Source organism: Heptranchias perlo, chromosome 7, assembly GCF_035084215.1.
Source record: "Heptranchias perlo isolate sHepPer1 chromosome 7, sHepPer1.hap1, whole genome shotgun sequence".
NCBI classification, from domain to species: Eukaryota; Metazoa; Chordata; class Chondrichthyes; order Hexanchiformes; family Hexanchidae; genus Heptranchias; species Heptranchias perlo.
This window is the reverse complement of record NC_090331.1, coordinates 47,344,496-47,367,584: the sequence shown is the minus strand read 5'-3', so window position 1 is coordinate 47,367,584 and position 23,089 is coordinate 47,344,496. Positions and strand designations below refer to the sequence as shown.

The 23,089-nt window shown below is 41.0% G+C and overlaps 1 protein-coding gene across 6 annotated transcripts in view; it reads left to right on the top strand.

The window, feature by feature from the left end:
• fmnl2a (formin-like 2a) overlaps positions 1–23,089 on the top strand; it is a 243,774-nt gene that overhangs the window by 176,828 nt on the left and 43,857 nt on the right. For all 6 annotated transcript variants that reach the window (XM_067987455.1, XM_067987450.1, XM_067987456.1 and 3 more), the window contains exons 7-11: positions 8,713–8,821; positions 10,252–10,328; positions 10,744–10,837; positions 17,435–17,509; positions 22,231–22,341. In XM_067987455.1, the coding sequence (XP_067843556.1) occupies positions 8,713–8,821; positions 10,252–10,328; positions 10,744–10,837; positions 17,435–17,509; positions 22,231–22,341 (466 nt within the window). The remainder of the gene's footprint in view (positions 1–8,712; positions 8,822–10,251; positions 10,329–10,743; positions 10,838–17,434; positions 17,510–22,230; positions 22,342–23,089) is intronic.

Here is a 23,089-nt window from a genome sequence, read left to right as displayed (position 1 = left end):
ATGTACCTGCTGCTCTTGTCCTTCTAGGTGGAAGAGGTCGCGGGTTTGGGAGGTGCTGTCGAAGAAGCCTTGGCGAGTTGCTGCAGTGCATCCTGTGGATAGTACACACTGCAGCCACAGTGCGCTGGTGGTGAAAGGAGTGAATGTTTAGGGTGGTGGATGGGGTGCCAATCAAGTGGGCTGCTTTACCTTGGATGGTGTCGAGCTTCTTGAGTGTTGTTGGAGCTGCACTCATCCAAGCAAGTGGAGAGTATTCCATCACACTCCTGACTTGTGCCTTGTAGATGGTGGAAAGGCTTTGGGGAGTCAGGAGGTGAGTCACTCGCCGCAGAATACCCAGCCTCTGACCTGCTCTTGTAGCCACAGTATTTATATGGCTGATCCGGTTAAGTTTCTGGTCAATGGTGACCCCCAGGATGTTGATGGTGGGGAATTTGGCGATGGTAGTGCTGTTGAATGTCATGGGGAAGTGGTTAGACTCTCTCTTGTTGAAGATGGTCGTTGCCTGGCACTTGTGTGGCACGAATGTTACTTGCCACTTATGAGCCCAAGCCTGGATGTTGTCCAGGTCTTGCTGCATGCGGGCTCGGATTGCTTCATTATTTGAGGGGTTGCGAATGGAACTGAACACCGTGCAGTCAACAGCGAACATCCCCATTCATTAAGCTGTTCACAGTGCTAAACTACATAGGCTTGGTATGTATAACACAACTATGCAGGAGGCTGAGCCAGCCTTTGGGAGGTTGGGCACAGTCAATTTATGGGTGACTTTTATTTCTCTTCCTAATTCATGAAACTGCCCTACAAGGTAGATTCTTGCAAAAGCAGGTAGCAAATTTCAGTATGCAACCTTGTTAAGACTACAGTTCCTGCCATGCTGAAGTTATTAAAGGACTGGCTGTTTGAGAGTGCAATCTTATGCTGCAAATCTACTGGATGGGTCAGATGATGTTTGAGACTACAACAGTGATTTTGAAGCATATTGGGGATATTATCAGAGTTACATAGAATTACGAAGAATGTACGCCACAGAAACAGGCCATTTGGCCCAACAGGTCCATGCCGCTGTTTGTGCTCCACATGAGCCTCCTCGCTCCCTACTTCATTTAACCCTATCAGCATAACCTTCTATTCCTTCCTCCCTTATGTGTTTATCTAGCTTCTCCTTAAATGCATCCTATGCTAGTCGCCTCAACTACACAAATCACTGATCAGAAGCAGGTTATTAAGGCCATAACAAAAGCAAACCAAGCACTGGGGTTCATTCTGGAGGGACACTACTCCTTGTGGTAACAAGTTCCACACTCCAACCACTCTCTGGGTAAAGAAGTTTCTCCTGAATTCCCTATTGGATATATTAGTGATTATCTTATATTTATGGCCCCTAGTTCTGGTCTCCCCCGTAAGTGGAAACATCTTCTCTACTTCTACCCTATCAAATCCTTTCATAATCTTAAAGACTTCAATCAAGTCACCCCTCAGTCTCTTTTGTAGAGAAAAGAGCCCCAGCCTGCTCAATCTTTTCTGATAGGTATAACCTCTCATTTCTGGTATCATCCTAGTAAATCTTTTTTGCACCTTCTCCAGCACCTCCTATATCCTTTTTATAATATGGAGACCAGAACTGTTCACAGTACTCCAAGTGTGGTCTAACCAAGGTTCTGTACAAGTTTAACATAACTACTCTGCTTTTCAATTCTGTCCCTCTAGAAATGAACCCCAGTGCTTGGTTTCCTTATGTTATGGCCTTATTAACCTGCATCTAATCAGCGATTTATGTATCTGTACCCCTGGATCCCTCTGCTCCTCTACCCCATTTAGATTCTTATTATCCAAGCAGTATGCGGCCCCCTTATTCTTCCTACCAAAATTTAATACCTCACACTTATCTATATTGAAATTCATTTGCCATTTTATTACCTTACATTTAAGTCTTTGCTTTTAGAGTTAAAGAACCACAATGAGCCAAAATGCATTGATTCATTCCAGGATTATGTTAGTAAACCACAGGAGTGTTCCTTTGGTCTGCTTTGGTTTACTTCATATATAAGTCATTGCACTTCTGTTTCCTGTATTAAATGACCTAGCTAGAACATGCTGACCTAAAATACCCATGCAGAGCAAAATAAGGCCATGCTTCTCTCGTCTCCTAAAGAAAACACAACATACAGTAGGGACACTAAATATATAGTAGAAATGGCGGATGTGTTTACCTGACTTCCACAGTTAATGTTTTGTGCAGCTGTGTGTAGCATATTTGTGAAGCGTTAACAGTTAAAACTGTTATAATTGCTATATAGCTGAACTTTGAAGTTTGTAATCTATAATATGGAATGGAGCTGGGAACATCTTGTGTGAAGTGAAGTTGTTTTTGTGTGAGAAAATCAACTTTTTCAATTCACTATGTAAACAATCATCTATAATGTTTTACCAGTAAGTTTTGAACTAATTCGAACATTGAACTAAAAGTACTTTTTTGAATTTTTAAAAATATAGTGGGAACAGTTCACAGCCATGTAAAAGGTTTGGGGAAGGAAGGGTAGAGGCTGAGGTGTAGCCTTAGTGATTAAGGATGAAATTACTTCAATGATAAGAGAGGATATAATGAGAGATAATCATGATGTGGAGATGCCGGTGATGGACTGGGGTTGACAATTGTAAACAATTTTACAACACCAAGTTATAGTCCAACAATTTTATTTTTAATCCCACAAGCTTTCGGAGGCTTCCTCCTTCCTCAGGTGAACGGTGTGGAAAATCAGGCAGTGGAGACTTTATGGGTAGAATTAAGAAATAGAAAATGATTTAAGACTGTAGTGGGAGTTGTGTATAGGCCCCCTGGTAGCAGCTGTGAAGTGGCAGAATGTAGAAATGCAGAGATTAGACAAGCATGTAGCAAAGGCAGTGTGGTTTTAATGGGAGATTTTAACTTTCATATTGATTGGGATAAGAAGATGAGCTCATGTCAGAAAGGTAGCGAATTTCTGGTGTGTTCAGGACAGCTTTCTGCAACAATATGTCCTAGAACCAACAAGGGGGCAGGCCATATTAGATTTAATAATGAGTAATGAGCCAGATTTAGTTAACAACCTAACGGTGTGTGAATATTTATCTAATAGTGATCATAATATGATCAAGTTCAACGTTGTGTTTGAAAGGGAGAAACCCGTATCAGCTACTAAGATTCTAAATTCATGTAAAGCCGACTTCAATGGTCCATAGTAAACTGGGCAAATTTGTTAATGGGTAAAACGACAGGATCAATGGGAGATGTTCAAAAAAGAATTTAACATGATGCAGAACCAGTTTGTACCCCTAAGGGGCAAGAGCTCCACTTGCCAAAAAAAAACCATGGATGACAAAAGAGGTAAGGGACAACATAAAACTAAAAGAAAAAGCATACAAAAATGCAAAAAATAGCACAGATCCTGGCAACAGGGAGAGATACAAAGAACAGCAAAGGATAACAAAACGGATAGTAAGAGCTACAAAAAGGGTGTATGAAAAGAAACTTGCAAGGGATATCAAAATCAAAACAAAAATTTTTTGATTATATCAGGAAAAAGAGGTCAAGAGCAATGTGGGCCCCTTAAAAACTGATAATGGTGATATTGTAAATGAAAATAAGGAAATGGCGGACATGTTAAATCATTACTTTGCGTCAGTATTTACAGTAGAGGAAGAGGATAGCATGCCGGATGCCCCAATGAAACTAATTTTGAATAAGAGACCATAATTAACAATAATGAAGAAAATAATGGCACTAAAGAGTGACAAATCTCCAGGATCAGATGGTTTCCATTCCACAGTTTTAAAGGAAGTAGATGAGAACATTGCAGAAGCCCTAACTATAATCTTCCAAAGTTCTCTTGATTCAGGAACTGTTCCTTTAGATTGGGAAATTGCATGTCATTCCGCTATTTAAGAAAAGTGAAAGAGGGAAACTAAGGAATTGTAGACCAGCTAGCCTAACATCTGTTGTCAGGAAATTACTAGAGCCTATTATTAAGGATAGCGTGACTGAACACTTTGAATATTTTCAGAGAGAGCCAGCATGGATTTGTAAAGGGTAGGTCATGCGTGACTAACCTGACTGAATTTTTTGAAGAGGCAACTAAAGTAGTGGACAGGGGAATGTCTAAGGACATTCATATAGACTTCCAGAAGGCATTCAGTAAAGTTCCTCATAAGAGACTGTTAGCTAAAGTTAAAGCTCATGGATTCGAGGGCAAATTATTGACCTGGTTAGGAAGTTGGCTGAGCAGCAGGAGACAGAGAGTAGGGATAAAGGGAAGGTACTCAAATTGACAGGATGCGACTAATGGTGTCCCACAGGGATCTGTGTTGGGTCCTCAACTATTCACTGTATTTATTAACGACTTAGATGATGGGAGAGAGAGCCACATATCCAAGTTTGCCGATGACACAAAGATGGGCAGCAGTGTCGATGGAAGCATAAAATTCCAGAGCGATATTAATAGATTAAGTGAATGGGCAAAACTGTGGCAGATGGATTTCAGTGAAGGCAAGTGTGAGGTCACCCACTTTGGACCTAAAAAGGATAGATCAGAGTACTTTCTAAATGGTGAAAAGCTCAAGACAGTGGAAGTCCAAAGAGACTTAGGGCTCCATGTACGTAGATCATTAAAATGTCATGGACAGGTACAGAAAATAATCAAAAAGGCTAATGGAATGCTGGCGTTTATATCTAGAGGACTAGAATACAAAGGGGCTAGAAGTTATGCTACAGCTATACTAAGCCCTGGTTACACCACACCTGGAGTACTGAGTTCAGTTCTGGGCACCGTACCTTGGGAAAGGATATATTAGCCTTGAAAATGTAGATTTACAAGAATGCTATCTGGACTCCAAGGGTTAAATTACGAGGCGAGATTACATAAACTAGGGTTGTATTCCCTGGAATTTAGAAGATTAAGGGGTGATTTGATTGAAGTTTTCAAGATATTAAGGGGAATTGATAGGTTAGATAGAGAGAAACTAATTCCACTGGTTGGGGATTCTAGGACTAGGGGACATAGCCTAAAAATTTGAGCCAGAACTTTCAGGATTGAAGTTAGGAAACACTTCTACACGCAAAGAACATGGAAATCGGAGCAGGAGTGGGCCATACGGCCCATTGAGCCTGCTCCGCCATTCAATAAGGTCATAGGTGATCTTTGACCTCAATTCCACTTTCCCGCCCGATCCCCATATCCCTTGATTCCCTTAGATTCCAAACTATCGATCCAGACTATCAATCTCAGCCTTGAATATACTCAACAACTGAGCATCCACAGCCCTCTGGGGTAGAGAATTCCAAAGATTCACAACCCTCTGATTGAAGAAATTTCTCCTCATCTCAGTCCTAAATGGCCGACCCCTTTTCCTGAGATTATGCTCCCTAGTTCCAGACACTCCAACCAGGGCAAACAGCCTCTCAGCATCTACCCTGTCAAGCTCTCTCAGAATCTTATATGTTTCAATGAGATCACCACTCATTCATTTAAACTCCAGAGAGTATCGGCCCATTCTACTCAATCTCTCCCCATAGGGCAACTCTCTCATCCCAGGAATCAAACTAGTGAACCTTTGTTGTGCCGCCACTAAGAAAAATATATCCATTCTTAGGTAAGGAGATCAAAACTGCACACAGTACTCCAGGTGTGGTCTCACCAAAGCCCTGTACAATTGCAGCAAGACTTCCTTATTCTTGTACTCCAACCCCTTTGCAGTAAAGGCCAATATACCATTTGACGCCTTAATTGCTTGCTATACCTGCATGTTAACTTTCTGTGTTTCTTGTACAAGGACACCCAAATCCCTCTGAACACCAACATTTAGTAGTTTCTCACCATTTAAAAAATATTCTGTTTTTCTGTTCTAAATGTGAGATTATTCTCTTTATCATTTTTTTGGTCATCCTTTGCTGGTTTCTAAAACTCTCCCAAGCCTCAGGCTTACTACTGTTCTTGGCAATATTATAAGTCTCTTCTTTTAACCTAATACCATCCTTAACTTCTTCAGTTCGCCACGGATGGATCACTTTTCCTTTTGGAGTTTTTAATTCTCAATGAAATGTATAGTCTTTGAGAATTATGTAATTTTTTTTAAATGTTCGCCATTGTTTATCTACCATCATATCTTTTAATCTAATTTCCCAATCTACCTTAGCCAACGTGCCCTTCATACCTATGTAATTGACTTTGTTTAAGTTTAAGACTCCAGTTTCGGACTTAAGTACGTCACTCTCGAACTCAATGTGAAATTCGATCATGTTATGATCACTCTTCCCCAGAGGATCCCTTACTATGAGATTACTAATTAACGCATTGCACAAGAAAAGATCTAAAATATCTAAAAGGGTGGTAGAAGTTTGGAACACTCTTCCGCAAACAGCAGTTGATGCTAGCTCAGTTGTTCATTTTAAATCTGAGATTGATAGATTTTTGTTAACCAAAGGTATTGAGGGATATGAGGCTAAGGCGGGTATGTGGAGTTATGTCACAGATCAGCCATGATCTCATTGAATGGTGGAACAGGCTTGATGGGCTAAATGGCCTCCTCCTGTTCCTATGTTCCTGTGTATGATGCAGTGCAAACAAGCTATTGGACATAAAGAATGAGGCCATTTTATCACCTCCGTATTACATTTAACTCTTTGCTTGTTGAAGCATCAATTAAGATGTTAAAAGCAATCTTTTTTTAAAGGTCAGTCTTTACGATGAGAGTACTACCTCAGTTAGTAGTACTCTCGCCTCTGAGTCAGAAGATCACTCGTTTAAATTCCACTCCAGAGACTCGAGCACATAATCCCACGTTGACACTTCAGTGCAGTACTCCCTCGGAGGTGTCACCTTTCAGATGAGAAGTTCAACCGAAGCCCCGTCTGCCCTCTCAGGTAGACGTAAGATATCCAATGGCACTATTTGAAGAAGAGCAGAGGAGTTCTCCCAGTGTTGTGGCCAATATTTATCCTTCAACCAACGTTACTAAAAAAAAAGATTATCTGGTCATTATCTCATTGCTGTTTGTGGGACCTTGTGTGCAAATTGGCTGCTGCTTTTCCCTACATTACACAGTGACTGCATTTGAAAAAGTAATTAATTTGGGACACCCTGAGGTCATGAAAGGCGCTATGTAAATGCAAGTTCTTTTTTTTTAAAGAGATAAAGTGATTAAGTCTATGCTATGGTCCAATATGTTTGCTTTTTTGAGATTGGTTCCTGTGAGTCTGTAATTGGGGAGGATCAGCTCAATTGGTTTCCAGCTTATTTTAGTCAAAATATGATTTTACACTTTTCTGATCCTTATAATTTATGCCTGCTGTCACTCTGCTTTGACCTTCATATGTCCTCCTTCACTTGAGTAAATGTAGAAAGATAATGCAAGGGCAGTGCGTCATAGGCTTCTTCATGGTGCTGACACTCATGTTCCATGTTTATCAAAGAGGAGGCTTGTTTATTGTGGAATGCCCCTTCTAATTGACTAGGAACTGACTGAATTCTGTAGTGTAGGTGGTGAATCCAAGAGTTAGGCAGGCCCCAGGTCATAAAACTAGAGAACTGAATTAAGCGCATCAACTGCTATGCTATGGGGTATCACAGAATTTACTGATCGAACTTAAAACCAAAGAAGTTTACAGTTCAGAAGGAGGCCATTCAGCTCATCATATCTGTGCCAAATCTTTGCTAGAGCAATCCAAAACTAATCCCAGTGCCCCACCCTCTCTCTCTATCTCTTACATTACCGCTGGAAGTATCAGAACAGCGTTTTTATTTATTCCCAATTGTTGAATATAGCAAGACTATTTACTTCCACAACTTTTTTTTTAATGAATTCTCGGGATGTGGGGATTGCTAGCAAGCCCGGCATTTATTATACATCCCCACTTGCCCTTAAGAAGGTGGTGGTAGGCCGCCTTTTTGAACTGCTGCAGTCAATGTGATGGAGGTGATCCCACAATGCTGTTAGGTAGCGAGTTCCAGGATTTTGGCCCAGCGACAATGAAGGAACGGTGATATATGTCCGAGTCAGGATGCTGTTTGACTTGGAGGGGTACTTGGAGTTTCCCATGCACCTGCTGCCCATGTTGTTCTCAGTGTTGGAGGTCACGGGTTTGGGAGAAGGGGGGGATATCCTGCATATTAATAAATCACAACGCAGCTGTTTCACTAGTTGCCAATAGGGATTATATATGTAGAAGCATCAACATCTTCATCAGCGCTTGTTTAAAGGTTGCAGTTTTTACAGTTAGAAAGGCCCAACTAGTCAATTCTGTTTAGAATAAGTATCCACTAATGAGCCAGAAGTGCAAATGTTTTCTGCTTCTTTTAACCCTCTGTTTTTGCGTGTACAGCATGCTAGTAGGCATATATTTTTCTCATAACTTGTAATAACATACATTGGATTCAGGAAGTTGCAGCTGGTTATATTCCCCTGAATGATGGGCCTTTATCTCATTTTATTACGCCCTGAACACCTACATTCCAATGTCTGAAACAACTTACTGAGGACTACAGTGTTAATGAAGCCATATCGCTACACAGCTTTCTGTCTGAATCCTGAAAGTACAATGTTATGTAGTAAAGTTCTCAAGCCTTATTGACCTATTTGAGAACAGTGCTTTTTACGTAGATTCTATGGTTTTTGTCTATATTGGTTTCCATTGTTTCAACGACCTGTTTTAAGTACCTTTGCTTTATCCATCTATAGGTTTAACACTTTACCAAGCAGAAGGACGCTGAAGAATTCTAGATTAGTGAGCAAAAAGGATGACGTTCATGTCTGCATCATGTGCTTGCGGGCAATCATGAACTATCAGGTACACAGTACAAACTTTACCTCATTTCTATGCTCTAGTCCTATGTCCCTTTTTCCATTCCTGAGAAATACAAAGATTTAAATGTGCCTTTGTGCCTGTTAGCCATAAAGTAAAGCTTCTACTTTAACTAATTAAAATAGAGGCCTAGCTCCATCTATCATTTAATTCTGAATCCTTCATGACCAAATCTAATAGCTTTTAGAAGTACGTATAAAAGCACACAAAAAGGGGCACTAATTAAATTTTATATCTGAATGTCATGTTAGTATCTATAGTTTCCAGCATAACATTTTTAACTTTCTTTACAAATTACATTATACTGTAAATCATGTTACTTTTTTTGTAGTAAACCTGCAGGTGTAAGGACAAAATGACAGCCATAGGAAATGATTTCAAACGATTTTTTTCAGGCCCTGCTGAAACCTTACTGACTGGCAGTTTCCCTTGTCCCGTTTGTAACCCTTAATTCAGTGTCCTTGATTATTGAGTCTTCCATAGATTTGCTTCAAATATTTGAGCATGTGCTGATTGATTTTCCCCTGCCGAATCATCTCTGATAACCAATGGGTGGTGTCATGGCAACAGTTTTATCCAAAAGTCTGAAATAAGATATGTTGAACATAGGGTGTAGCTACCATTTAGGCGAATCTAAAGAATCTTGAGAGTGATGTTTGTTGGTTTTGGGTTGAATTTGGCCACTGTACTACTGGAAGATTTCCATCTTTACAAAAATGTGCAAAATGTCAGTAAATCAAAAACAGTGTGTAGTAATCATTTTACAGGAAATATTTTGAGTCACTTATTGATAATTTTAGACAAAAGAATGTCTTTATGTGGAAAATAATATAATCTTACCTACATTACATTTTGCAGAAAGTCCTACATATTTGTTCATTAGCTCAATATGTAATAAATATGCAGGACTGTGACCAGTTGTGGTTTGTTATCAGAAACTTTATCCACAGATTTTGACTATCAATATTTTGTGTCTTGGAGAACAAACCAATTTTCCTGCATACTTCTCGTGCAATCTGAGCCCACTCTTCCAACAAACATTGTACAAGTTGTTCCTCCATCCGTCAGTTGTTATTTCCTATGGCTATCATTTTGTGATCAGACCTGGAGATTTACCACAAAGAGCAACATGGCTTACAGAATTCGGATTCTGTTAATGCAATGTCATGATCTTGCCTCCAGTTGCTGTGTGATGGAATGCATGGTCTCTCTATAACAGCTCACCATACTGAGACCATTAGACATTGGACGTTAGGGCAAGATATGGGAGTATTTCTCTCTACTTTTTCATAGTCTAAGACTTTCTGGAAAACACTTTTAGGAGTTCCAAATCATAGTTATTATTGAATGAAAGAGATTTAAACAGTGGTATTTCAATTATAGTCAGTAATGCATTTTCTCTTCTCTAATTGCAGTATGGCTTTAACATGGTCATGTCACACCCACATGCTGTTAATGAAATTGCACTGAGTCTGAACAATAAGAATCCTAGGTAAGACATCCTTCCCACTTGAAAAACACATTGCGACTTAGTATTGGTTTAGAAAAATGCAAAACGTACTGTGAAGATTGAATAATTATTTCAATTTTGTAGCATAATTGAGTATAGAGATGTGTACACATTGCATCTTTTTGCTAGAAAAATTATCATGTATTTATCAATATTTGTGTTTATAAAAATCTATTTTTATGTAATGTTTTATTGAATGTTAACTTTAGATTATTCTTTTGAACAAAAGAGGCTGAATATTTAATTGAATTCTGGAAAAACAATTCCAAAATGAAGCATCATTGTCACTTACAGATGAATGTTTCCTGTGTTGTGTATCTCCAGTACAATAGGACTGGTGTAACCAGAACCTTGTTTATCCTGGTCCTGTTAATGATCTTGTTTGCTGCTATTGTAGAACAAAGGCTCTGGTCTTGGAACTGTTGGCAGCTGTTTGTCTTGTCAGAGGAGGACATGAAATAATCTTATTAGCGTTTGATAATTTCAAGGAGGTAAGGTCCCTTTCTTCCTGGTAAAAGGCAACATTGGAATGATCTAAGCTTTTTACAGGATTCATCCTCTTTTCATCCTACAGTTTGTTTTTCCATCATTTCTTGAATAACGAAGAGTGTTTGAAGTGTAATTGTCACACCTACATTTTTTAATTTACCAGTTTATTAAAAAAGTAAAAGTTATTTCCAGAAGATGAAAAAGTCATTATTCTGGTAATAGAACAGATCTGTAGGTAGAGTATGCTAGTGAGAAATAGTGATTTTTTTTAAATGAACATAACTACCTGAAGAAAGTAAACCCTTCACTGAAGAAAATTATTTTTTCTGTGAATGTACCTGGTACAATCTGTTTGCCTTTTTACCAGATTTGTGAATAACTTGCAGCTCTTTTTGCCTTGGGAAGTGCTTGCCAATTGGGTGTTTGCAAAAGGGATGGTCATTCAACATTAACACGCTATTATCAGCACTTATTTATAAAGCATTCTAGAGACACTGGAATAGATTATGCTTCCTGTAGGAGAGGTTGTACACTCTAGAAGATCTTGGGATTCTGCCCAGACAGCTCCCTTTATAATCACTCATATTGCTTCAGAAAGCAAAAGCAGTAAGTTGACTTTTCTCTGTGTTTCCTCTTGGGTAAAATTTTAAAGAGGGACACAAATACAGTAGGACTTTTCCAACTTGTGTTGAACCTAAAGTACTGTGATTGGTTCAGGCTGAAAATACGCAAGGAGAAACATGCAACAGCAACCTGGAAATGTCAACTGTTTAGCCTCTTTGCCCAGTTAACCTTTTGTTTACCTCAAAAGCAAAACAGTTTGTTGTTTTAAACCAAAATCTGCCAGTTTTAAAGCAGCTTGCTACTCTGCATTTTCATCCTATGATAATAGTAAGGATGGGAAGGGATGATGCTAGCTTACGGATCCTTCAGTTTGGATATTAACCCTGTCAGTCAACAGCTGAACATGAGCTTTCATATGATGATGGCTCAAAATGGCCATAGTCAATCAACCAACATTTATTTACATTTTATTTTTCAGAATAAAATGTAAATTCATAAGTTTTGTTCAGTATTTTCAATTTTATATGTAGCAAAATTCTAGACTATATATGCAAGACAATGGGACAACAATTCTGAAACCATGTAGGGTCCTGATCTGTGATTTTTTGGTGACTCTATTGCTACTGCATTATAATGTTGTAATACCCAATTAGTACTGGATGGCAGTGTCTGAAATGAAGAACTACATCAGTAGATTATGGTACTCCTTTGTTTGCTGTGGAGCTGAAGTTTGTGACCATTAACTGGACCATTTTGAAGAAGTATTTTGTTGCCTGGACACAACTAATGCAGAGCACTGCTTTATGCAACAGAAGTTTCCAGAATTCTATTGGTTTTCCAATGGGTGGCACAGTGGTGTAGTTAAAATAAAATGAGGTTTTAAAGAAGAAAGAATCATGGAACAATTGAAGACAAAGAAATTATGAACATTAATAAAAATAATAGAATAGAGGGTAGTCAAAACTAACAAACGAGGGGACAAGAGCAAAAAGAATTAGATAAAAGGACAAAGGAAAATTACATTAAAGCCAGTGATTCAGATAGCCATAAGACTATGACACTTTCCCCAGTTAAGTTATTGTCCAACAACTCTCTGTGCTTTGCTAAATATACACACATACTTGTTACTAAAGTGGTCCATTTAATAATCTTCAGTTCTGTAATAAATGCAGCAGTCTCTTCAAACTAGGAAGTTCACATTTGTTCAGTTGTGAATGTGCACAATTCTACAACATACTTCCACAGCCCTTAGTGATAATGGAGACCAAGCAGTAAATTGCTGTGTTAAAGTAAACCATTGCTTGTAGTTAAAATTAGCAATTCAGACTACTATAACTGTAATGCGGCAATTGCTTATTGCTGGAACATGTGCTTAATCCAACCACTCTTGTATAAATAGGCTGTCCTTAATATGCAGTGTTAAATCTGTGCTAATCCTAAATACCATTTCATTCAATCACCCAGCATCTGTGCACTTAAATTGTGCAGTATGTTTGTTTATGATGGCCATTCTTCAAAATCTTTGTGATCAACAATATATGAGAGTGGCTTTTGTATTACATTTAAAGTTGGATTTGAATACAAATTATATTTAACTTGAGCTGTATCCCTTTACCAAGTCAAAAACTGGATAGAGGATTGGGGCAAAGAGTGTGGCATAAGGAAAAAAAAAAATTAAATTGTGGCCTGTTGTGCCATTATTTCCCACTTATTTTGAGGTGGACTGTCTCTGAAACAAATGTAAACCAATGAGGTCACTGAACTTAGAATCATAGAGTGGTTACAGCACGGAAGGAGGCCATTTGGCCCGTCGAGTCCGTGCTGGTTCTCTGCAAGAGCAATCCAGCTAGTCCCACGCCCCTTCCCTATCCCCGTAGCCTTGCAAACTTTTTCTCTTCAAGTACTTATCCAATTCCCGTTTGAAAGTCACGATTGAATCTGCCTCCACCACCCTCTCAGGCAGTGCATTCCAGATCTGTGTAAAAAAAAGTTTTTTCTCATGTCGCCTTTGGTTGTTTTGCAAATCACTTCAAAGCTATGTCCTCTGGTTCTTGACCCCTCCGCCAATGGGAACAGTTTCTCGCTATCTACTGTCTAGACCCTTCATGATGTTGAAACCTCTATCACATTTCCTCGCAACCTTCTCTGCTCGAAGGAGAACAACCCCAGCTCCTCCAGTCTGTGCACGTAACTGAAGTCCCTCATTCCTGGGATCATTCTAGTAAATCTCTTCTGCACCCTCTGTAAGGCTTTCACCTCTTTCCTAAAGTGCAGTGCCCAGAACTGGACACAATACTCCAGTGGTGGCCGAACCAGTGTCTTATAAAGGTTCATCATAATCTCCTTGCTTTTGTACTCTATGCCTCTATTTATAAAGCCCAGGATCCCATATGCTTTCTCAACCGCTTTTTCAACCTGCCCTGCCACCTTCAACGATTTGTGCACTTTTATCCCCAGATCTCTCTGTTCCTGCACCCCTTTTAGAATTATACTCTATAGTTTATATTGCCTCTCCTTGTTCTTCCTACCGAAATTTATCACTTCACACTTTTCTGCGTTGAATTTCACCTGCCATGTGTCCGCCCATTCCACCAGCCTGTTATGTCCTCTTGAGGTCTATCACTATCCTCCTCACTGTTCACTACCCTTCCAAGCTTAATGTCATCTGCAAATTTGGAAATTGTGCCCTGTACACCCAAGTCCAAGTCATTAATACCTATCAAAAAAAGCAATGGTCCTAGTACCGACCCCTGGGGGACACCATTGTACACCTCCCTCCAGTCCGAAAAACAACCATTCACCACTACTCTGATTCTTATTACTTAGCCAATTTCGTATCCATGCAGTCACTTCCCCTTTATTCCATGGGCTTCAACTTGGGGAAACAAGTTTAAGTGATGAGCATCCTTGGTATTCAAGCTAACTGTCCTTACCTTATAAGTTGGGCACTCAACTGCTTGAGCTACCCAGCTGCTTTTCTTTTCAAATTATAATTTAGTTTCTTTTCATTTTTAAGAATATTGCATCGTGTTTTTGCACAGGTCACCCCAAAAGTGGCCCATCTGTAAATTACCAAAACATATTAATGAATTGAAGTTGACGGATTAAAGTAATGGATTGGGAAACAGTAACCATCACCTCTTGTTTGTGAAGCAACTTGGCTACTGCACTGCCAGACTGTTCACGTATGATGCATTTTTGTAGCTGGTCTTCAAGCATGGTGATTTTTTGTGCAGATTAAAAGATTTGCAGGTCCCAGCTTCAGGCTATTAAATGTCCTAATGGCTGTAGTGCCCCTATAGAAGAACTGCTTCAGTTCCAGGGCAAACTAAGAGCATGGAAGTAAAGTAACACAATCTTTAGGAATGATGATTGTTTCCACTGGTCAGTGAGATGGTAATGATAGGGCAGGAAAAAAAATTAAAGAGGACATTACAAAACATTTCTTTACACAGAGGGTGGGTAGAATGTGGAATTCTCTGCCACAAACCATTGTTAGAGTCCATAAATTATTTTTTACAAAGGGAATTGGTTGCTTAAAAAAGAGGCATATTACAGGGTATGGGGAGCAAGCAGGAGGGTGGGATTAGACTGGGTGGCTCATGTGGAAAGAACATCAATGCAAAGTTGATGGGCCAAATGCTCTGTTTCTGTGTTGGAATATTCTTTGATTCTTAAATCGGGTGAGAGCATAAAAAAGTTGTATCATCCGAACATGTAATAAATACATATGAATAATTATTGAACTTAATTGCAACTACAACAACTATAGCGCCTTTAACATAGGAAAATGTCCCAAGGCACTTCACAGGAGTGTTATCAAACAAAATTTGACACAGAGCCACATAAGGAGATAATAGGACAGGTTGGTCAAAGAGGTAGGTTTTAAGAAGCATCTTAAAGGAGAAGTGATGTGGAGATGCCGGTGATGGACTGGGGTGGACAAATGTAAGGAATCTTACAACACCAGGTTATAGTCCAACAGTTTTATTTGAAAATCACAAGCTTTCGGAGCTTACCTCCTTCGTCAGGTGAGTGAGGGAGAGATTTAGGGAGGGAATTCCAGAGCTTAGGACCTAGGCAGCCGAAGACACGGCCGCCAATGGTGGAGCGATGAAAATTGGGGACGCGCAAGATGCCGGAATTGGAGGAGGGCAGAGGTCTCGGAGGGTTGTAGGGCTGGAGGGGGTTACAGAGATAGGGCAGGTTGAGGCCATGGAGGGATTGCAAATTAATCTAACTGTACATTTTAGAACATATGTCTTACAACCACAGAAAGCTCTGGATTAAAGAAAAATATTTAATACATAATTAATACATTAATAGTAAGCATAAATGGAAGTTATGCCTATTCAAATCTAAATTGTAACTGTGGTTTGAACAGATTCACTTTATGCAGCTTATGAAGACTTTTCATAAATGCCACCATTCACGACTGGATGTGGCAGGACTGCAGAGCTTTGATCTGATCCGTTGGTTGTGGAATCGCTTAGCTCTGTCTATAGCATGTTGCTTCCGCTGTTTAGCATGCATGTCGTCCTGAATTGTAGCTTCACCAGATTGGCACCTCATTTTTAGGTACGCCTGGTGCTGCTCCTGGCATGCTCTTCTACACTATTCTATAGGGCAGTCCTTGGAATGAACTGAGTTAGTGATCTCAGCCAGAACAGCAATAGGGTTAGGGAGAGGAAAATTGGCCAGCGTACAGGCTCTTATTGGTTGTTCAGTGACTCCTGCTGAAAGTATGTGTGTAGATTTGGGTTAGAGTAGGATTAAGCTTGCCTGCGATGCCCCCACGGTGGTATAGCTTGCCAACACTCACTCTCTAGGTTCACACAAGTATAATGGCCATTTTACCAAAGGGCACTTGGCACTCGTGCAGCTGTACCCCAAGAAGAGATCAATTACTTTTGGAGAGGAGGAGGAGAGAAAATTAGTGGTTAAAAAAAATGGCTGATTAATGAGACTAAACCACTGCTGGGAAAATTAGTGTTGCAGCTGTCACATGACAGTTATGAATATGAGTCTTATAGCTCTGTCAGTTCAGTAAAACAGTAAGTTCTGTTATCTCAAGAAACAAATAAGATGACATGCTAAAAACCTGCTTCATTCAGTGTTTACACAAAAAGAACCATTGGCTGAGAGGGTTTTTTTTTCAGTTTGTTATCAGAATATTTTTGAAGGCCTATCCTAGTGTTTTCCTTCATAACTTTTTATTAAGATGAATGTAACACAGCTTTCTTTTAAATTCAACGCTTTTGCCAGTGACCTCTGCTGGAGGTTATATTTGTGCTTTACAACAAATTTGCTTAGTACATTTGGGCACTTTTTACTTGGCTGTTTTTGGACGTGCAGTCATGTATTAATTTGTCTGACTTGCCTAAGCCTTCTAGGGCCGAGGTCCAAAAACTTGCCTTTCTTCCCTTTTGTGAAACTTCTTTAAGTTCTCACTGTACATCTGACAATAAAGACTCTAGCAACAGACTTACAAACAACATAGATCTTGGAAAGCTTGGATGCAGCCCCCTACTGTTACCTTGGCAACGTGGAGCTGGGAGAGTTCCACCTTCAGCTCATTCAGCAACTCTTCCGTCTCTTTGCCATGCAAATCACACATCTTGATTTTTGCTATTTTCTTTGGTTAGCCGCAGAGCAGAACACGTAATGTGTAATGCAAATCCAACGGCGAAGGTAATCAGAAATATATATGAAGAGAAATTGTAATGTTATCTCCTAGATTTTGAAACCGATGCACAGCTAGATTACAGTGCAGGGGAACCAACTGTGTGGGCCATGTGCTGTCTAACTAGTTATTTGTTTATTTTAGAAGAATAACTATTAATTTACAGTCGATTTGCCAGCATTCAGAGAAAATAATAGTGTGCAGTGTTGCTGTAAACTTCCAACCCACTCATTATAAACGGTACATGGTTGCTAGTCTGTACGTAGAGCACCCTCTAGTGTTTAAATGGAATCCTGTTAGAGTTTTGGGTTTGTGATTGTTTAATGCTTTTTCTCATTATACCTTACCTCAGGTGTGTGGTGAAAAGTATCGATTTGAAAAGCTAATGGAACATTTCCAAAATGAAGACAATAACATTGACTTCATGGTAAGCACCTTATTAACTAATAAATCTTGCCCCCTTCACAGATCATATGTTACTGCGTATCACTCCTGCAGATGTGTTTCCTGTGCTGATATCTACTGTGGAAGTGGATAGTGAGATGTGAATAGTGAGAAAAATATTGTAGCTGATCAGTATCTGAGGTAATGGGTATCAGATTTGATCTTCAAATACTTCATCTCATTTTTTCAGGTGAACTGTGCATATCTGTATTGTGACTTAAGAACAAAGGCATGACTATGTCTAAAATAGATACTATCATTAAACAGCACATGTGTAGAAGATTTTCAGTGATAGATGAGGATCAGTGAGAATGTTCTGCTGTAGACTAAAACACAAATAAAACAAATGTGGGATAAAATCATTCTTTGAATGATGTGGAGTGCATGTGGATCTATATCACAAACCGCAGCTGCCTACTGGATTGAAATGACAAAGGATTGCAGTGTGAATAATATTTCCAACAGTGAACAATCTGATAAAACACTGTGGAAAAATAAATCTTGTGACACTGTAGTTCCTTGTCATAAAATGCTTTATCATGCCGTTTGTGTGCATCATGGCACCATTCCCTTAACTAATCAAGCCTCTGAACACTGTCACCAATGCAATGGGAGGAATACAGTTCCGAATTATCTTTTTTTATACCCCATTTACTAAATTATATACCACTCTAAGGTTACCTCTGTCGCCCCTTTTCAAGATGTGGAGATGCCGGTGATGGACTGGGGTTGACAATTGTAAACAATTTTACAACACCAAGTTATAGTCCAGCAATTTTATTTTAAATTCACAAGCTTTCGGAGGCTTCCTCCTTCGTCAGGTAAATGCCCCTTTTCAAGGCTGAAAGGCCAGTCTTTCCTCATAACTCAATTGACCCACTCTAGAGACCAAACTTGGGGCTCTTTTCTGCATGCCCTCCTGAGCTCAAATGTCTCTCCTGTGTCTGTGACCAGAATTGGACACAATGGGCTCGAATTTAGCAGGCCTGCGGGTTCCCAGCGGGTGGTCCTCCGGGAGCGTCGAAAACGCGAACGGCGAAATTAGTGGGTTGCCCACGCGATCGTAGCAGGCAACCCACTAATAGGATCCAATTACCTGCTCCTCCGGGGTCCACGGCGCTGGCCTGCGCGTCGGGCGGGCTGCGCATGCGCAGTACGATCTGTCAGCTGGAGGCTCTCTAGTTAAAGGGGTAGTCCTCCACTGACAGATGCTGCAACCAATGGGACAAATTGCAGCATGGAGCAGCCCAGGGGGAAGGCTGCTCCCAGTTTAATGATGCCTCACCCCAGGTATCATCAGATGGGGTGAGGAGGAGGGGGAGGACACAGATCTTCCCCCCGGCGGGCGGAAGAAAGCGGCCTGCCTCTGCCACCAAGAAGGCCTGGCTCGAGGTGGCAGAGGGGGTCACCTGCGCCACCAACATATCGCCCACCTGCATACAGTGCAGGAGGCGCTGCAATGACCGCAGTAGGTCAGCCACAGTGAGAACACGAAGTCTTTCCCCTACACTCCGTCTGCCACAACACTGCCCCCACCCCAAATCTCCTTCGGCACCGCCAACACTATTCTGTCACATCACCCTTCATGCCCACTCACACCCCATCCTCATCTTACCTCCACCTACTCACCTCGCCAGTACTCATCCTGCCACTAACACGCGACCCAATCCTCATACAATCTCATGGCTCCATCCCATACTCACCCTCTCGTGCATCTCCCTCACGGCCAGCCTCACTCAACCTGCCACCACCTGTGCTGCAGCCACAGGGCATGCATCACATATGTGCAGTAGGCAGGGTAAGGCAAACGTCTCGTCAGCATGAAGGGGGTGCACAAGGGTGTCTGAGGGTTTGTCATGGGTGTTACCCATATTGAATTTCAGAGCCACAAACAGCACACATTATATTGACACCACCACTGCCATGTCTCCGCGAATCCTGTCCATTGTGTCCAATAATGCCCGCTCCTGGGTATCACTATGAGGACCCACCACTGATGCCACCCATCGTGTTACTGCAGAGTAGGTGCAGGTGTATATGCAGGGCTCGTCCGCGCAGACAACTGAGAGACATCGGCGGTGTTGCCGGCTGCACCATGGAAGGATGCGGAGGAGAAGGTGTGGAGGACAGTGGTGACTTTGCCAGCGACAGGTAAGCAGTTGGTGCTGGGGCCAGCCAGGAGCAGCTCGGCATGAAAGAGGCTGCAGATCTCCATGACTACATGTCGAGCGAATCTGCGCCTCCCTGTGCACTGCTGCTCGGAGAGGTCCGGGGAGCTGCGCCTCGGTCTGTGGTCCCTGTGGCGAGGGTAGTGCCCTCTGCGACGCGTCTCTCTCTGCGGTAGCCCTCCCTCCTGCTGTGCAGGTGGGCGTGCAACCACACCGTGTTGGGGGGATCCACGTCTCTGCGGCGGACGGCGTGGACTGCGAGGCTGCTGGTGGTGGTCATGCTCTTCGTCCTCCGAGGGTGTCCACACACCACCCAACTGGCAGGTGTTGGTCTGAGGGGTTGTGCAGGGTAGGTGTGTGGGTCCTCGGACTGGGGCTGCGGTTTCGTGTCGGTCTGTCCTCTGGCTTGGCCGGGGGGTGGTGGGGGGCAGGGGTTGCCCGATGTGACGCGGTGGCCTCCTGCGTGGGTGAGGGCGCTCCCCCGTGGAGCGCACCTTGGCACCTGCCACAGGCTGCTGGCTGCAACACGCCTGGTTTGAAGGGTCCTGTTTCCCCCAGTGTGGGAAACTGACTGCTTTGAACGTAAAATCCCACACTTCCTCTTTTGACAGCTGCTTCAGCTCATTAACTGACCTCAACAAGCAAGGTAAGTACTCTCAAGTGGAACCCCGCTGGCTTTAATTGCCTGCGGGATTCCCACCAGCGGGGCTTGCGCGCGCAGCCCCGCACGTCAGCGCGGTACCCGGAAGTGGCCGGGATTTCGTCCGAATCCGGTCACGTGATCGGAGATCGGGATTTTCGGGGCCCCCCCGCTGGAAACCCGCAGGTAACCCGACCCTAAAATCGAGCCCAATATTCAGAGTGACTACTAAAACCCCAAGATCTTTCAACTACACCCGTAGCTATTTCAACATCATTTATAGAGTATTGGTCCACTTTACTTGTATGTCCAGGACTGTAACTTGGATATGGCTTCAATTTTTTTTAGTAGTCTGGTGCAAAAAAAAACCCAGTGCATCCAATATACAGGATTTTACATTGTTTGCGTGAACCATTATTCTTAAAGTATTTTTTTACTCAAATCGTTCCAACCAAATAGGCCCCAACTTCTTGTCTGAATATAACCGCCAACAGCTCATAAGTGGACTTGTCTATTTCCAAAGAATCCTAATAAGGTAAAAACATTCTAGGCTCTGTGGTAATGTTGAAAGAGCACATGGTCAGCTAGTTAATAGCTTTGCACTTGACCGTGCGGTTTTAATGTGTTGCAATACTGACATAACATTTTGATTTATTAAACTGTCAGTTTTGCGGAATATTCTGCAGTTTTTTTTAAAAGGATATAGTTATTCAAAAGGTTTCAGATCCATAGTTTACCTTGGATTTAAAATGTAGCACATAATTTATACAGTGGGGGCACAGCAGCAGTGTTTAAGGACTGACTTAGAATAGTGAATTTGAAAATATATCTGCACATGTACACAGATGAAGCTCAAAGTTACGGTGCAGAATGTAGAAGAATAAATGTTAATCATCAGTTTAGTATTCATTAATTACACATACATGAATTTTGTAGCCTCAGTGGGGGTGAAATTGGTTTTCGGCGATAGTACGAAACAGGCAATAGTGAATCAGCCGCCTGATTTACATTGCGCTCGATTTTCTTTTCTATTGACTTCAATAACTAATGAGGTCCAATTGTCTGTCTTCTAAAACATTAAAAGCATAAAATTTAACATATCTACATGGGTTCCTTCAGTGGTGGGTAGAAGTGGTCTTGGATTAGAATGAAAGATAATTCATCAGCTGTTGTGCCCCCAGAAGTGGTTCATGGAGCAACAGCTCAAGAACACATTTTTTGTTTTATACCCTTGATGTATTGCCTATTAGTTTCTGTTTTGTACTCTAGTCATGTTACTAGGGCAGTGGAACAGCTCCTTGGCTGTCATCAGACTTGATACACCTTGGCTATAATTTTCAGCTTCAGTGCTCCTAGTGCACACCAGGTGTGCCTATCAGGAAATTCCACACTTTTAGACTGATTTTCCAACTCTTAAAATTAAGTTGAAAATTCAGGCACTTGTGTGGAATAGCTCTCTGTCCCTACCTTCAACACTGGCCAAAACATTTAAGAAATTGAAGATCAGTTACAAACTAAATCAGTTACAAATGTGATGATATTGACCGTAAACTGTCAAAATAAACTATTTTGCAGCATTAACTATTGTATTAATTATTAACTAGGTTCTAATTTTCTCAATTGAATATTCTGCTAAAATAATAGAACCTCAATTATCAGGCAATTGCCATCAACTGTCGGAGATTATTACATGTATATAAATGCAATTTACAATACAAAAACATACCTTTTTAGTGACAAGTGCTTTAAGCCACAATTATATTATTTAGCTGCCAACTCAACTTGAAACATTAGTTACTATAGTTTGGAGTTACGCCTTTTTATTTTGTATCAGTGGAAGATCGAAAAGATATAATTCCATGATTTGAATATCTTTTTATGTCTCTTTGTTTCTAGGTGGCCTGTATGCAGTTTATTAACATTGTGGTCCATTCTGTAGAGGATATGAATTTCCGAGTGCATCTCCAATATGAGTTCACCAAACTAGGACTGGATGAATACCTGGATGTGAGTATTCTTTTACATAGAACCTAATGTTGTTTAACAACATTATGCCACTTCCTTATCCAGAAAATCTCTCTCTGATTTTAAAGTTTTAAGGTTATATTTCCTTGTGTTTTCTTCAGTGCTATTGGTAGTTTGGGCTGTTGGCTGTTGCAGCAGCTGTTGCCTTTACCTGGAACATGGTCACAAGTCCAAATTAATCTCAATTGGCCAAACTTTAGGTAGCAGGTAGAATCTAGATTGTTTTACCTCCATTCAGAAACTGTTTTGAGGAGTATAATGACATCAACATTTAAGATACCTCCTAATTCCAAAAATTCAAAAGGGATTGGAAGAGGGTGTGTCAATAATTTAAGTGCCTAAAGAAGAAATTATATAGTTAACTAGGGAATGATTTAAAAGGCTGGAACTATGTAAAGCCAGATGCTGTGAATCATTAATATGTGCCATCTCCACTATAACTTATGGTATCATATCAATAACCTAAGTTAGAAGGGTTTCTTAGTTAGAAGAGCCGCATCTCTAGTCAAACTGTTCCAGTACAGCTACAACTCAGGCATCTACCCGACAATGTGGAAATTTGCCCAGGTATGTCATGTCCACAAAAAGCAGGACAAATCCAATCCGGACAATTACCGCCCCATCAGTCTACTCTCTTTGCTCAATCATCAGCAAAGTGATGGAAGGTGTCGTCGACAGTGCTATCAAGCGGCACTCACTCACCAATAACCTGCTCACCAATGCTCAGTTT